The following is a 16,654-nucleotide window of genomic DNA, read 5'->3' as shown; positions in this document are numbered from 1 at the left end:
CATATTATCCCAGCTTAGATTCTGACTTTTGATTTACTGCACATAAATGCAAGTAAATGGAGACAAGATTTTCCAGCTCTGTATGATGATATTTCTTGGATTGTGTGGAAAAGAAGGAGCTGTGGAAAGAGCTGGGTTAAACTTCAGTTTCCCAGCTGAAATGCAACACAGGTTTTAATTTAAATCAGCAAATTGCACCCTGCCACACCGTGTTACATCTATATCAGGCTGTTGCTATAAGCAGGGGGCAGGGATCCCAAGGGATTCCTGTTTCCAGCCTCCCAGGGGACAGTCCCAGCTGTGGCTGGTGGCCCTTGTCTGCTGCAGCAGTGTCCCCCATTCTCAGCTGGCAAGGGCACAGCGAGGCCCCTACCCAGGGGCTCCCCAGCCCAGTTCCCAGCTGAGGAAGGCCTGGGCTGGGATTCCTGCCCAGCTGAGCTCAGCTCCTCTCTGCTCTCCAGACCTGCTGTTCCTCACCAGCCTGGCTTCCTCAGTGTTCGTGGTGTCCGAGCTCGTCAAGCTGTGTGAAAAGCGCTGCTGCCACCCAAAGCACACAAAGGGATGTCACAACTGAGAGACTGCTCTACAACACACTGGGAACAGAGCTGTGATGCTGGATAACCCCAGTCCATCCCTCCTGAAGGTCCTCAAGTGCATCTGTACCAACAGTCCTTACACCAGAGACTCTCCTACCCACTCCCCCAGAGTGGCTCCTGGTTTAAACCAAGAGCAGGTATATTTTTATAACACTGATCTGTATTCCAGAAGGCTGTGCTAGCCCCAGACAAAAGAAGAGCTTCACACCTGTACAGAAAAACCTATTGTGCATAAGCTGAAATTTTATTTATTTAAATCAAAATCGTTTTTATTAATAAAATCTACATTTTAAAATGTTGCTGACAAGTATCTGAGTGAGACTCGTGATTTAGACACATCCTTTAATGTTTAATTAGAAGAGTGGAAAAGAGCCACCTTGAAGCATTTCTATTTCCTTCACTCTGTAGTGTTTGTGGATTCCCAGATATCCAGGCTTGACTCAGCAAGACTTTCAAGGAAACTGTGGGGAGCTGTCAAACAGAGCAGGGAGCTGAAGTGCCAACCCTCAGCTGTCAGTGTTTGTACCTGTGTGACTGACAGGAGAAAAAGGGAAGGCTGACCAGAGCCAGTGCTCAACACTGGGTGATTTAATGGGAAAGGGACTGGCCTCCACAAGAGCCTGAGAATAAAGATGAGTCAGGAACAGAGCAGGGATGCTGAGCTTTGCAGTTGGGTCAAAACTGCACAAAAGGGACTGAGCTGTTCAGATCACAGCTAAGCCCACTGCCCACAAAAGCTTTCTGGACATTTTTAGGTGCATGAGCATGAAGCCCAGATATCTGAAAGAAAAACTGAGTCTCTCCCAAGCCATCTTTTACATTTAAAGAACAATTTGGAATAATCCCATCTGCATAGTGTTTCACTGAACATTTGCTAAAGTGCCAGTGTCAGCTTTCTTCTTGCCCCAGTGTAACAACTTCAAAGTGAAGAGTCTCAGACACAAACTTGTCAAAAAACTACAATTTCAGAGGTCACAATGCTATGCTGATAGTCACAAGATGAAGTTTAAACAGGATTTTATTTTGGATTCATAGTCTAGAAAGAAACAGCTATACTGATACTCATTAAAAATCGAAGAAAACCTGGCCACTGAAATACTTTTGGTGGGGAGTAGCTTTGTACAATTAAATTTTTTTATACTCTTGCAGATAGTTTCAGTTCTCAAAAACATGTTCTGCCTTGTAATGGAAGGAAAATAAAGTCTAGCTATTTATTTTATGTTTAACTGCTGAAATTCAACTGTCTCATCCTGTATGCCATCCACATGGGAGTATTTAATAGGCTTAGTCACTGCTGAGTGAAAAAGAACTCTGAGACTCATGGTGGGAGTTTAAGAATGTTCAAACAAAAGCTGCTATCACCACACTTACAGACAGCATCATTACTACTCCTTACACTGTAAAATTTAATATTATTAATATACAGAGAGAACAAAACTGTACAAAAGTATCAGTGCAATTGTTCTGAGGCTTGATTTTTCTTTGTGCTGGGAGATTATCTGGTTTCTCTAAGCAAATACAGCATGAAAGGACATTCTCCCAGACATTTCACAGCACTCTCTGTACTGGAACAAACAGCACATAAATGCCCCAAGCATTAGTTCAGGTACTCTACAAAACACACAGCTGAGTCCTAGGATGCCTGGCTGGAGTGATTTCTTCATGCTCTCCTTTCAAGGCCAAATTCATGTGTTTTATTATAATTTTTAAAAATGAGTTCTACGTTAAGGCACAAGTGCAGATTGTTCAGAATATTCAAATCTGGCTCCCTATGAAAAACAACAGGTGGGGGAAAAGTCTCATACAGGAAAACACTGAGGGGAAGAATTTTAAGGAAGGCCACATGAGCAGAATTTATACAATTCTATTGCTGCCAAGAAGACAAACTCATGCCAGGACAAAGGGGATTGGGCACAGTCCTCTTCCTCTGGAGAAAGACTGATAATCAGAGACACTGATAACCAAACACTTGTTGCTGAGTTAGAAATTACAGCCCCTGCTAGAAATCAGGGTTATTTTTGACAAGTTAATTACTCATAGAATTAGCAAGGTCAAACTAATAATTTCTGAGAGATGTGAACTAATTCAAGTAGAAAAAGTCCTGAGTATAAGAGACCTGACAAAACTGGTGCTGACTGATGAACAGTCACAAAACAAAGCACAAACCCCAAGAACTGCATTTCACATTGTGGGGATTCTTTTCCATAGCAGAGTAATGATTCATTATGTGGAAATAAAGTATACAGCAATCTTCTTTAAACATTTTACAGACATACCCCTGATTTTTATTTCTTTCACAAGGTATCTGCAGATCCTATTCCCAATTAAATGTGGCTGCTTATTTCTGAGCCTTTTTTACAGCCTGATCTTTTACTCCAGTCTCATGAGGCTACTAAAGAATGTACCCTCTCTAGAGAATTGTGCTGGAGGTATGGCCCATTTTTAGGATAAATATGGCTCCAACGATTCTGCTCTAAGTTTAAAAAGCAACAGACAAGCTTCTGCAGAAACAGATGAAGTGAGGTGCACTAGGGATAGTGTTGTACTACAAAACTTGTTGCTGTTTAACTATTCTAGACATCCTACTGCTCACATGGAATCACCTGCTGAAAATCTGACTTAGAAAGTTTGAAATTCAGTGTTTTAACTGAAGCAATGCAAATTAATAGCATCCTTCATATGGCATCACATGGACTATTCTATGTTCACCAGTGTAAGACATCATTAGTTTATAAGCTTTGCTGACTAATTTCATTGCATGCAAATAAATATGTGCAGTTGAGGTATAAGAGCTTTAATCAGTGCCTTGAACAGGCTTTATAAATATGTAAATATGTACATATCAATTCTCCAGGACAGAAAGCCATACTGTCAATAACTTCTGCTGCTTTTAATTCAGTGTGCAGATGTGATCTATGGGGAATGAAAGCAAATTCATATCCAGCTCCAGCTCAGCCATGCCTAATGATTATGACCCCAGTTAATTTTCTGTCTTCCCCAAACAAAACCCTTCAGGCAGTACAGACCTACAGGCTTTAGACCTAAATATTACACAAGTACAAGGCCTAAGCTTTGTCCCAGACAATTAGGAACATTCAAGGGGGGGAAAAAAAGGAAAAAATATCTTGTCCAAGGGACATCATCACCACTTGAAGCAAACAAAAGTAAAGGTTTTTAGTGTTGCTGTGGCTCCTTTAGCTCTCATCATCATCATCTTCATCCTCTTCCACGGGCTCCCGCAGACCTTCGCTCTGACGGCTTTTTCCAGCCATCTCCAACAAGGCCTGAGCCTGAGGATCCACATCCAGGATACTCTTCTTACCTTTTCTCTTCAAAACAAAATAAAATACAGTCAGTTTAAAATGTATCAGGCTGCAGGGAAGGGACACACTCAAAAGTCTGGAAGTGATGTGGTCTGCAAGCTTGGCACAATGAAGAAGATGTATTTGCAATTTCAAAATTTGCAAGTACATCAAATGGTTTTTATTGCTGCAGCTACATAAAATAGCCATAAATTTTCCTAAGATGACAGTCAGCCATTTCAAGTTTATTCAGGTTACAAGCCATCCAGGACATCCTGGTTAACCCCACCTCAGTCTGAAGTGCTGATGTGGAGTTTTTAAAGAGGAGATCCAGTTACAATGCAACGTTTTCTGTAAACAGTTTGCTCTATTTCTACATAGAGCTACGTGTCCAGTGAAGTCAGGGCACATGAATTCAGTATGAAAAGAAGCAAAAATTAAAAAGAAATAAATTTTAAAACCTTACCAAACTGTACAGACCAGATAGTTTAATAAGAGAATAAATTGCAGGGATAGGGGAGGCTGGAGAAAGGGCACCTACTCATACCCAAAAATAAACCAAGTGCAGAAAGACTGGTATAAACCTATTCACACAAATTTATGGTAAAACAATAGTAAATTTAAAGTTACTGATAAAGAATGATTTTGGGTCTCTTCCTGAACTATAGATTAGACTTGAGAATTTCCAGTGCTTTTAGAAACTCTGGGTTTTACTGAGCCCCTCCACAGAGGTTCCTCTGGAGACCATTCCTCAGTATCAAAAATCCCTTTTGAAAAGTACTGCTATTCTGACTTTATCACCTCATGGCTCCTGATAATTCTTTCTTGTTGGCACCCTCAATAATTCCAATACAGTTTTGCAATTTGGTGCTACAAAACACATGGCACCCCAAGGCCAGGTAAAGGAAATGTTATTCACTACAATGGAGAGACAGTGTTAACAAAAAATTGCATCTGTGAGCTTTGCATTCACAACTGCTGTTCCAACACAATTCCACAGACTCAGTTCACAGTTTCACCTACCCCTGCACTCTCAGGGGCATCTCCCACTGCCCACACTTCCATGGCATCCAGTGTAAAGTCCTCTTTGGCTGACAGCTGGGGGCTGTTGTAGGTGGTGCACCGAGGTTTGGCTTTGCTGTGGCCCTTCCCGTAGTCACTGTCTATCCAGAGCCCGAAGTAGCCGTGCTGTCCACCCATACCCTGTGGGGAAAACCAGCACACTGAACACATCCTGCACAGGGAAAGCAGACTGGGAAAGCTAGGAAACCTGAGAACAAGCTGCTGTGGTGAGTATTTATGCCACACTTCTGTGGACAGGCAAAAAGTGAAGTGAGTGAAGCTGGGCTTCTGTACCCGCATCTATTCCTGAATACAACTAAAAATTTACCTGAGTGATACTGCCCTACCTCTGTGCTTCACAGAATACAAATACCTGTGACTTCTGCCAGAAATTAAACTCCTGCTTTTGTTTATTGACTATTAACAGAGTGTCAGTGCTCAGGTTTGCTGCCTCCTTTCCATTTAGGAAAGTATCTACAATAATGCAATTTGATGTTTTCACTTTCTCTAGAGCAAGTTAATTCCAGCCTGCTGCAATTCCCAAAGTTATGGGCACATAATGCTCTAAAACTAAAGTATTTCTAAGGCATGGTGTGTTGTAGCTCTATAGAAACTCCTCTGCTCTGGAGAACTCATCTGTGAACTTGAGTAGGAGGAGCTCCTGCCACTGCCATCACACAGCAGTAGCAGCTACTTGCACTCTCATTTTGCTGGTCTTTCTCCTCCATAATTCCAAAAGCAGTTGGTGTGGCAGGGAGAGCAGCAAGTGGAAGAATCCTCAGTTACACAGATCATTTTTTTGTGCTGCTTCAGGCATACAAATTTACTCAGAGAATAACAAGCAAAATAAATCTGCTCCCAGAAAGAAAATAAACACAGAACACTTCCAAGTGCCAGCCATAAATCTGAATTCCAAATCATCATTTCTAAATACTTACAAGTCCATTTGGCATAGTCTGTTGGCCATGGTTTAAATACATGTAGTGGTCATTGTACCCTGTGTATGTGTATACAGCCAGAGTGGGGAAAACAGAAAACAGAAAGCATCTGTTGTCACCTGAAAACAGAGAAGCACCTCAGGTCAGACAAGAGGTCAAGCAATAACTTCCCTACAAATTAATTAGAATAAGTAATTTAAGCTGAATAATTCAAAGACAGCAGCTGCCATCTCAGGAAGCTGGTAAACCTCCCATCAAGATTTATATCTATTTTTTATTCTCAGTGAACTCTATGCAGTCACAAAAGTCAATGCAATTACAGGCTGTGGTCAAGGACAGAGGCACCACTAGGACATTATGTCACTATGTCACCTACCCCAGACTGCATTATATCACCTGAAACTGGCCAGCTGACAGATCTGGACAAACTGGTGTGAATGCAGACATTCCTAGTTCTGACTACACTGACACATAAATCAGTTCAGAGTCAATGACTCAGAGCAATTTTCACCATGCCCAGCTCAGGATTCAGTGGCACCTGTGGTGTGCTTGCCCTGTATGCTTTATATGTTTCTCTAGCAAGAAAAAATACAAGGAAAGGGAGGTGTAATCAGTGTAAAATAATATTATACTAACTGTCTGAAGTGGTAATTTTCTAATACACATTTAGGAGATGAATTGAGTTTCTAATGTAGCCATAGGGAGGATTCCCAGCAACACCCATAGCCATTTTTTTTCTTCACAAATCCATCACAAACATTCTTTCCAAATAGTTTTTCAAAAACCCTCTCTTCTCCCTCAAAGTTTTAAGGGAACAAGAAGTTTAGCTTGTCCAAAGAATCCTCTGGCTGCTGGATTTTAGAAGGGAAACAAAGACAGTGCACAAACGGCAAGAGGAGGCTCAGGTGTTCCTGATGGAGGACTGCCATCCTGTGGACAAATTATTTAGACACTAATTCATCATATGTGCTCTACTTCACTCATTTTCATTTCATTTTCAACCTATGCAGCTACAGGACTTGACAGATTTCCCTGAAAACTTGTTCTGTGGTCAATAAGTCCTGCAATTTTAAAAGCCTTATCAAATAACAAACCAGAAATATTAATCAGCAACACGCCTGACATAGTGCTAAGAATAACTTTGCATGTGTTTTGTATTCTTTGAAAATTAGTGTTATTTTTTCCACAGAGAAATTCACTTGGAAGTGTAAAAAATGTTTTTGTGTCATTAAAAGGACAGTATCCATTAAGGGGACAGGATTCTTGTGCCTGTACAAAAACCAGGGAATTTACCAGAGACATTAAAATAGGAAAAGTGAGTTTTACCTTGAAACTGTGGCTTCACCTCCCAAGAGTGAGATGCAAACCCACCAAAGAGGAAACCATCCAAGTCCCTTATGATGACTATGCAAGGACCTTTGTTCACTATATGGGCACACAACTGTGAGAAGCTTTCCCCGTGGAGCCTGGAGGAAAATAAAAGCTGCCACTTGTGCTGCATCTCTGCAGGCAGGTGGGAGTTGATGTAGATGATGGCTGGGATGTCAAACAGACTGACAACCCCCCGTCCTTTGATGCCTTTGCAGTGAGGAACCAGGTTGAGGATGTCCTTGGTTTGGTCTGGGAGGGAATGCAGGACGTGGAGGCCTTGCCTGATGACAACACTGAGGAAAACTGAGATCTGGGGAACTCTGTATACCCAATCCTCAATGACACTTCGGTCAAAATTTGTCTCCAGCAGCTGAGAACCCACAGGTTTTGTCCCATCTAAAGAACAAGACACACAGGAACAGGAGTAAGCCTCCCCATCTGGAAAATAATCAGGTGATTTTTTAAGTGTAAACAAAATACTTCATTGTTGTAATGAACTTGTAAACCACATGTGAAAGGAGCTAGCAATAGTAAGGTGTTAACTACATTAAGCAAATGCAACCATAGAATTGGGAAAGCTTCACCTGTGGCATTCTTTGGTTGGCCTGTCATGATTTAGAAACAGACTCTAAGCTGCAGCTCATGAAATGTTCTTTACAAGACAGCAAAATCTGTTATTACAACAGTGCAAAAATAGACCTATGCTTTATAAATAGTCAAAAATACATGATAAATTTTATTTAAATAAATACTATTTAGATGTCCATTCCTATAATTTGCAAGTCAGGTATTTGTAAAATAGGAATGCTCCAAGACAAACTGGGACTTAAGATCAAATTTCACCTGAATTTAGGGGAGAAAGATGAAAAGGTTAAATAAATAAAATTCCAATGTCATTTTCTAAGCACTAGGTTTGAAATTTTGGTCTCACCCTTGAAATTCAAAGATGTGACCCAAAGAGAGAACTTCTCATGAGAGCAGTGACTGCACAAGCTGTGGGATATGCTGAATCAGGGCTGCTTACCTGGAAACTTCAATTCTGAGAGCAGCTCAGAAGCCAAAGCTTTGACTCCACTTGAAGAATCCCTCGTATTCTCCAAACTCCAACCTTTCAGCTCCTTCCTGTAGCTCAGTACATGGACTACAGACGTGATCAGATCCTCTGTGAACTTCAAAGATTAAAACATCACCATTTTGGTATTTCTTAAGTGAAATTTCCAAGAGCTTCGAAGGACTGTCTGAAGATAAGGTCAAGCAGTAGTGATGCTGTAATCCCAAAGGCAGGGATCTTCTGCCAGGACAAGTCAGGAACTACAGAAATGCTATTTCAGCGCCACAGGCCTTGAAAAGGATCCTTTTTCAAGACATTTTGTACATGTTACTTCACAAAGCACCTCCATAACACAGGGAACGAAAGAGGGAGGGAAGGGTCAAGTATAGGAGCTGCTAGTGAATTACTGTTCTGTGATATCTCAAAAGCTACATAGCTGATCCTGCAACTAGAGCTCTAGAAAGCATTTTACTCAGTTCCCAGAAACACCAGCCACACCACAGCCCTTGCTGGCTCCTAACTATAGCCCTGCTCTCTTCCTGTCCCCCCAACACACATTTAACTGCTCGTTTACCTCTTGGATTTGTTTGCCCTTCAGAGGCCCTCCCGTCTTGGCGATCATTCTCATTATTATGCTAATCTTCTCATCTGCATTCCCTTTCAAGAGGTTTGACATAAAAATTACAAACTGCTCTTTAGCAATCTGTTCACTCAGCCCGGATGATTTGCCAGGCAGGTCAATGCTTTTCATCCCACTGTACAACCGAGCAGTCATTGGCTCTGGCAGGGGCTCCCTGGTGTGTGCCTGCAGTGAGAGAAACAGCAAAGAGCACATTTTACAAATGAAGAGTAACTGATGTTACTCCAGTTAATCTGTGCTGACGTACAGTCTGTAGTATCAGCAATAAACTTTTGTCAAAGAACTGCTTTGCCAAGAGAAAAACTAAAAATCTCTATTTTCATAGTGATTTTTTTAGTGATTTAGTTGATGCTGTTTTTCTAGAAGTGCCACGGACTTCAGAAAAATCAACACTGTAAAGTCTTAATAGGGTATTAGCAAAGGATTTCTAGGTGATAACTCTGGTGCAAAGGTTTACAGCTCTGCCAGTAAAACATTCAATATTGTGTTTCAATTCTGCTTTTGATAGTGCAACTCACTTACAAACAAAGTGGAGTGTTTTCTGTATCTCAGTTTTGTCCTCAAGGCCGTGTTTAACCCTACATGCACATGTAGAAACAACCCTGCAAAATCTCCCCCTGCAAAGCAACTAACTGAAGCACAGATCACCTGATTAAAAAGCATCCCTGGTGTTAAGAGAGTCAAAATCAGAACTTATTAATCTGAATTGCATGCTTGGCCCTTTGAATTGAAAGCTAGCTGGAATATATCATCATTCATCACAGCTCTGTGGGAAAGATCTGACTCTGGATTCAACTTTCAGAGTGCTCAAGATAATTACCACTTTAAAAATAAATCATCTCAAATACATTCATGGAGGAGGACGTGATTACCCAGTGTCCTCACTGTGCAGAGATGTGCTGAAGCCCTGCCTTGACTCTTCCACACGAGGTGCAGCTCAGTGGGACTGTGCTGAAATGAGTGGAGCCCCACCTGCCTAACAGCCCAACTCCACTCAGGGGAGCTGCTATTACTGATTGCTGCTCAATACCACTCTTGGGAAGCCACCTGGGCTGCTCCTATTTGCTGTTAATGTTGTTAATGCTGTTGCTGGGCATGAGAGATCCAATATCCTGAGCTCTGTGCTGCTTGCACTGACGTCAGTGCTACAACTCCCATTGATCCCAGCAGCAGCAGAAATAGCAGCCACAGCCTTTCACATCAGAGTGCTCCACAGCAAGGGAGGGATGCTCACAGGGGGTACAGCTGTCTTTGAGAGGCTTTCTAAAAATCCTGCATGAGCCTGAAGTGGGAGAGGCAGCAGGGAACACAACTAAAACATTATACTCGAGGGTTTTTTACTTCTCACTCCTGAATTACCTACCTACTCCCTGCCTAATCCAACCACTTCAACTGTGCTGCTTCATTTACCTTCTAGCTATTCCAAAGAGTGGACCTGGGGTGCAAAAAAAGGAGGTGTGTAAAAATGGAATCCTTAATAACCATCTAACTCACACCTCTGACAGATTAGAACCCTTGCTGTAAAAAGGCTTCATGAAATTTTCAAGAGGTTCCTGCTCTGCCTGCTTCCCAAGCTATGCAGTGCAGCCTGTCCTGGCCCAGATGTGTAATAACCTAAGCAGAGCACAGGAGATGATGCTTGGGGCCTCACCAATGGTACCAGGTTGTTGTTGGATCAAATCTGTCACATCTCAGCCCAGGCATGAGCATTGTCACCAACAAGGCAGAAATGCCATTGCCATTCTCCCTGCACCAACAGGAAGCCTTCCAAAAGATTTTAATTTAAGCTGGCCAACAAAAAGGCAGGAAGGGAAAAGGTAAATGTTCATCAAAGATCACACTGATCTAGGGAAAAGCTAGGAAGAGAACTTCTGTCAGGTCCCAAACAATTAACAGGCACCAAGGATGTTGGATGAACTAGTGCTGAAAAACCAGGCAGCAAGGAACATCATTTCCAAACTTGGTGTTCCAAAAATTGGTGAGAGCTCACAAACAGCCAGGCTGCAGGAAGGCTGAAGCTGGTCTGTATGCACAAGCATTGCTGAACACCTTAAAATAACCTGCTGCTTTCAAAGAGTTTTAATTTGACTCCATTATCTGTGTAATATATACAAAACTGCAGTTTACCACTACATTCATTTGGCCACTTAGTTCCTGACTAGCTGAAGTTATTAAGCATCCCAATGACTCATTTTTCTCTTTTCTTGATTAGAAAATGAATGCAAAGTTAATCAGAAGCATAATGCATGTTAATTAGCCAAAACAGGGAGCCACAGTTTAATCAAGTCAAATTGAATTCTCCCTTTTTAGTACAAGTGATTAGAGACAGTGATATGTCGAGGGAGATAGGCATAACCAAATAAAAACTGACTTGGTGACAGCTCCTCAAGACAATCTGTAAATGATCCCACACTACAGACTCCAGGAGTAAAAATATTCTTCAGGTTTCTGTGAAAATATTTCCATACACCCCAACTTACTTCAGAATCAGGAAAGCTCCAAATGGACCCTAAAGTTCAATTTAAGAGATAAATGCATACCTGAAAGTCACTATTCTGGTTAAGCTGCAAGAAAAAGTTAAATATCTGTCCTGTCCCAAAATATGAAAAATTAAATTGAGATGAACAATCCTTAAAAAATATCTTTATAGCTTATTTCTGGAATTCTGTTCAATCACTACATCCCAGAAATACCATTAGTAACAGACTCTCTTGCCTGTAGTGCTGCCAGAGTCACAGTTTTCTTTGCAGCTTTGGCATTTTTTGCTCCAGCTGAGCCACTTGATCCTGATAAGGTGTCGAATAGTCCATCAATGTCAGACTGCTCCTCAGGAAGAAATCTGGAAAGGTGATTCTGATAGGCATTGCTTTCAGCATTCCCCATCTTTTCAACCTGAAACAAAGAAAAAAAATCAAAAGAAACATTAAACACAGAAAGGTACCACAAGGGCCATGAAACATACATCAAACAGACTAACATACCAGTGCAAGCTTTACAAGAGCAAATCAGCAGCCTTACAGGAAATTATTAAAACTACTGTTTAGGCTCTGTATTCACCAAGGCTTAATGAACGTGGAGAACATCTGTGAACAGCAACTGTGCTTTAAAAGCACAGCTTGTGGCTAAAACCACCCTGGCCACCAATGCAAACCTCAGTCAAGTCTTTACCAAATGGAAAAACCAATATGATCTAATGGTTAAATTAGTTTACACAAAGTGACCGTGAGTTTGACAGCTGGAATACATCCCTAACATGAAGGGAAAAATCTAATAATGGATTAGTTATGACAGATTATGCTGCATCTTGCTGGTGCATTAATGGAGTGAACCTAATGTCAATATGATGTGGCACTAAAACACCATCACTGCAAAGTCTCCCAAAATCACATGAGAGTGGCTTCTTTATGGACACACTATAATTTTAAATAAAAGAACAAAAATACTTAGGAACACCATTCAAGCCCATTAAAAACCAATTCAAACAAAACCAATAAATCAATCATTGGGAGTTGGTACCCACAGAATTAAAGTTGATGCTGGGGGGTTGGTTTTGGGTTTCTTTGTTTTCCACTTCTAGTGGTACAACTATTTCTCTCAATGTCCCAGGAGTCCCCTGCACTACAGAGACTCGATTTTTAGTGTTCTCTGGGCCATGTGCTCTGCCTTTCTCCCTGCAGCAGCACAGAACATACCTAACAGCACCTGAAACCCCGAATTCCACCACGATCACAGTGACAGCCACCACTGCCAACAGCCTTCCCCTCTGTCTGGGGAAGACACAAGTCTGGGGTGACAATATGAAAAAGATCAGATATGGAATGAAAAGATCATTCTGTAGTGTTTTTTCCTGCAAATTCCATGTCCTTCCTGACACCTCTCTTTATCAGACGAGCCCATCACGCAGCCCTTCATCCACACTGAAGGACACACTGTTGAGCCCAGTGCAGTATTTCTGTCCTGAACTTTGTTTACCGTAAATAAGAGGCCGGGTTGTGGCTGCTCCACCTTCAGGCCTAAAGCCTTGTTGGCCTGAGGAAGATGCAGATCGTGGGGTAAACACCGAGGGCTGAATGGAAACCACTGTAACCTACAAAGACAGACCGTGCAGACGATGTTAATTTAAGCAGCGAGCCGCTGGAGAAAGGGGGTGACAGGTTTATTCCCGGTGTGCCCAGCTCAGCTCAGCCCTGCTCAGCCCTCCGCAGGCAGTACAGGGATCCCATCCCATCCCATTCCACCTCATTCCATTTCATTCCATCCCGTCCCATCCCGTCCTGCTGCCGAGGCTGAGGCTGGGCCGAGCTCCCCGCTCGCCCCACGCTTACCGGCCCGGCCCCGATAGCCCCTGACAGCCCCCGGGATGCGACACCGGGCCGGCCCCGCTGTCCCGGTGATGTCCCCGATGCTGTCCCCGATGCTGTGACACCGGGCCGGCCCCGCTGGACCCGCGCTGTGACACCGGCCCGGGCCCGGCCGGCGCCATCCGGCACCTCCGCCCGCCCGGCCGGGGCGGAGCGCGGGGCCGGCCCTCGGCACGGCGGGGAACGGGCGGAGCGAGGCGGGAGGGAAGGGATGGAGGAAGTGGAGGAAGGAGGGAAGGGATGGAGGAAGTGGAGGAAGGAGGGAAGGGCCGGAGCAGCGGTGGGGACAGGCGGGCGCTGCCGCAGGCCGCGGTGGGAGGCGGAGGGGAGGCGGCCGGAGAGCAGCGGCAGCGCCGCCACGCCGCCTCCGTGAGGGCTCCTCAGCCTTGAGGGGACCCTTCTGCCCAAGGGAACGCTTGTTCCTGAGGAAAGACTCCTTTTTGAGCGGACACTTCCCTCCTTTGTGAGGGAACCCTCCGCCCTGATGAAAGTCTCCGTTTTGAGGCGACCGTCCACCCTGAGGGGACTCTTTTCCCTAGAGAGGCTTTCCTTTAGGGAACCATCCTGCCTGAGGAGACCCTGCTTTTCTAGGAACCCTTTTTCCTAAGGATACCCTGCTTTTCCAGCAGCCCTTTTCCCTGAGGAGACCCTGCTTTTCTAGGAACCCTTTTCCCTAAGGAGACCCTGCTTTTTTAGGAGCCCTTTTCCCTGAGAAGACACTGCTTTTTTCCAGAGAAACTCCTCCCTGAGGAGACCCATCTCCCTGAGGCATCCCTTTCCCCTCAGCCTCCCTAGCCCTAAAATGTGTCTCAAAATAGTAAAAATATAAAGCTATAGCTGGGACACAGCAACCACCCCTGCAGCTCCTGTCAGGGCTGAGGTGCCCGGTGCTGAAGCATTTTGAAAAGCATCCCAAAAAGTGTCCTGGGAAGTCCCAGAAATGTCTGTGGGAAGGTGTTGCTGACCCTGGTCTGTGCTGGAGACAGTTCCTGGCCTTTGGGAAGGGAAAAGCTGGGTGTGCCTGTGTGTAATAAATACACACACAGGTCACTTGCAGGGTAAACACTCGGGCTCTGGTGAATATCAGTGGCGATGGGGAGTGGAGGGAAAGCACAATTTCACAATCAATAGGTTTGGTTGGCAAAATCAGGCTTGTCTGAGGCTGAGGTAAAAAGACAGGGATCCCATGGGCTAAGGGATAAATGCAAGGTCACAGGGACTGCCCAGACCTTCAATCAGACATGTGAATACTTGGAGAAAAATGATAAACTCAGTGGTTGCAAAGCTCTGCTCCCAGATCTCGCTTTTTTCTTTTTTTTTTTTTTTTTTTTTTTCATGTTGTCATGTTTCATCCCGTTTGCATTATTCTCCTTGTTCTTTCAGCCACAGGGTTTGCAGCACACCAACGTCTTCATAGCAGTGACACCATTTCTGTCCATGCTTTGTCTGACTCTGGTTGATTTTCTTGCATCCTGAGCTCAGTGTGAAGCCTCCTTCTCCTCCCAGATGGGAGATGGGCAAATTCCCACAAGTCTGATGTTGTGAGTGTTCCTGCAGCGAGGTACCAGCAAGCAGCTTTGACATTTCACTTCTAATTATAGTCTGATTGTTCAACAGAAGGCAGAAATGTACAAAAGAGGAGAATTTAGGGGGAAAAAATTAGTTGCCCAGAGAAGTTATTAATGTCCCATCCCTGGAAGTTTTCAAGACCAGGTTGGATGGGGCTTGGAGCACCCTGGGATTGTGAAAGGTGTCCCTGCCCATGGCAGGGGTTGGAATGAGATGAGTTTTAAGGTCCTTTCCAACCCAACCCAATCTGTGATTCTGTACTAACCATGGCAGAGCTCCCACTGTTTTGCTCTTTTGCAAGAATGAGCAAAACCTTGATAAAGTTAAACCACACTTTTTAATTGTGGGGTGGTTTCTCAACCTTTACAGATGCAAAATTTCATAAAAACCTGTAGAATAATCTCCTTGTTGCCAGTTTAGACTTAAAAACAGATTGACCAGAATTCCAGGGTGGATGCTGTTTCAGATTCTCTCTGATCACCACTAGAGGAACAGAAGTTACACAGCTCCTGTCAGAGGGTCGGGACGTAGCAAGAAAAATTAAGAAATTAATGGCATGTCCATATGATGTGAACACAACCTGGGTTAGTGGAAGGTGTCCCTGCCTGTAGCACAGTCGAGATGACCATTTTAACTCAAAACAGCACAAAACATTTTAGGGTTCAATGACATTCCTCTGGAAACTGCAGGAGATGTCTTTGCCCACACGATGGCATCGCACGTTTAGCAAGTTCTCTGTGTGCCCACACTGCGGGCTTCAACAGCGTCCAGGTGGGTTTGGGTTTCCCTTTTAACACTGTATGTTAGAAGTAAAACCTTATGTAATAAATTAATTAATATATCCTATTAACTCTGTGTAATAACCCTGAGGACAAAAGTCGGTTCTTGTTGGAAGTCCCTCCCTGGGCTACATGAGCAGGTCCTGAAAAAAGTCCAAAGTGTGTTTGGTTTCCATCAGTGTTAATGAACTTTCAGTTGATGCCCAAGGAAAACAGTGAAACACGCAGAATGAGAAAGACAAAGTTTTTTCCTTCAAGTTAACTTTTTCTTCTTTAATTTCTTTTTAAAGGTTAGTGTTTCTGTGGATGTACTGTTTCACATGCAATTGGATTTTTACATTTGTTTGTTTTATGGGTTGTCTTTCATATTTTATCTCTTTCTGTAGGACCTCTTTTCAGTCTGGAAATGCAAGACAAGAGATTCTAGTCTTACTGACCTTGCACTGACAACCAGCCAGCTAATTCTGACTGATCAGTATCATCTTAACAAACAAATGATGATTTTATGACCCTTTTTCTCCAGCTGCTGAGCTTAGAATCAGTCAAAAGCTACTGAAAGGTACCTGGCCTGGCTTAGCTCGAATTTATCCTCTTTTGTTCAAGCTTTGCCCGTTTGTCACTGAGCTGACTGTGAACTGTGGGTTTGTTTGCCCTGCCCGTCAATCTAACCCGAGTTTCCTGCTGCTCCTGGATGACGTTGGTCACTTGCCTGTGACATTAGGCTGTAAACTGCAGGGCAACGAGCTCTTAAAGCCACAAGATACTCAGACTAAATCGCACAGATTATGCTCCTGCTGCGGGGGAATTTCCAGGTCAGAGGCTAAACACCCTTTCAACGCCTTTTTTTTGCACCGAGAGTATAAAAAGTCAAGCTGGAAACGCGGTGCATGCGGGCGGTAATTCGCAGCTCTCCTTAAATGAGTCGTCACTTCCTCATGTATATTTTCAGCTACTCAGCAGAGCTGCTTAAGTGTCTCGAGTGCTT

The 16,654-nt window shown here is 43.4% G+C and overlaps 2 protein-coding genes across 2 annotated transcripts in view; one reads left to right on the top strand and one right to left on the bottom strand.

Annotated features, from left to right (window-relative positions):
- Positions 1–724, top strand: part of ATP2C2 (ATPase secretory pathway Ca2+ transporting 2) — a 29,038-nt gene extending 28,314 nt beyond the window's left edge. The window contains exon 27 of the mRNA XM_056500475.1: positions 462–724. Within this exon, the coding sequence (XP_056356450.1) occupies positions 462–574 (113 nt within the window). The 3' untranslated portion in view covers positions 575–724. The remainder of the gene's footprint in view (positions 1–461) is intronic.
- Positions 725–1,596: 872 nt separating this feature from the next.
- MEAK7 (MTOR associated protein, eak-7 homolog) lies at positions 1,597–13,480 on the bottom strand. Its single transcript, XM_056500477.1, has 9 exons — positions 13,286–13,480; positions 12,933–13,047; positions 11,676–11,852; positions 8,895–9,125; positions 8,294–8,438; positions 7,225–7,665; positions 5,899–6,017; positions 4,922–5,101; positions 1,597–3,925 (listed from the first exon to the last, which is right to left on the bottom strand). The coding sequence occupies exons 1-9, from the start codon at positions 13,441–13,443 to the stop codon at positions 3,791–3,793; spliced, it is 1,701 nt and encodes a 566-aa protein (XP_056356452.1). The 5' UTR covers positions 13,444–13,480; the 3' UTR covers positions 1,597–3,790.
- Between the last annotated feature and the right edge of the window lie 3,174 nt (positions 13,481–16,654).

This window comes from Oenanthe melanoleuca, chromosome 11, assembly GCF_029582105.1.
Source record: "Oenanthe melanoleuca isolate GR-GAL-2019-014 chromosome 11, OMel1.0, whole genome shotgun sequence".
Classification (NCBI taxonomy): domain Eukaryota; kingdom Metazoa; phylum Chordata; class Aves; order Passeriformes; family Muscicapidae; genus Oenanthe; species Oenanthe melanoleuca.
Note: the sequence above shows the minus strand (reverse complement) of the source record. Positions and strands in the feature narration are given on the sequence as shown.

Bases quoted from the DNA above. Each gene is read 5' to 3' on its own strand.
- MEAK7 (XM_056500477.1), bottom strand. From the start codon at position 13,443: ATGGCGCCGGCCGGGCCCGGGCCGGTGTCACAGCGCGGGTCCAGCGGG. The intron at 13,048-13,285 runs GTAAGCGTGGGG...CTGTCTTTGTAG, and splicing joins GGGCTATCGGGGCCGGGCCG to GTTACAGTGGTTTCCATTCA. The intron at 5,102-5,898 runs GTAAGTATTTAG...TTTTCCCCACAG, and splicing joins AGACTATGCCAAATGGACTT to GGTATGGGTGGACAGCACGG.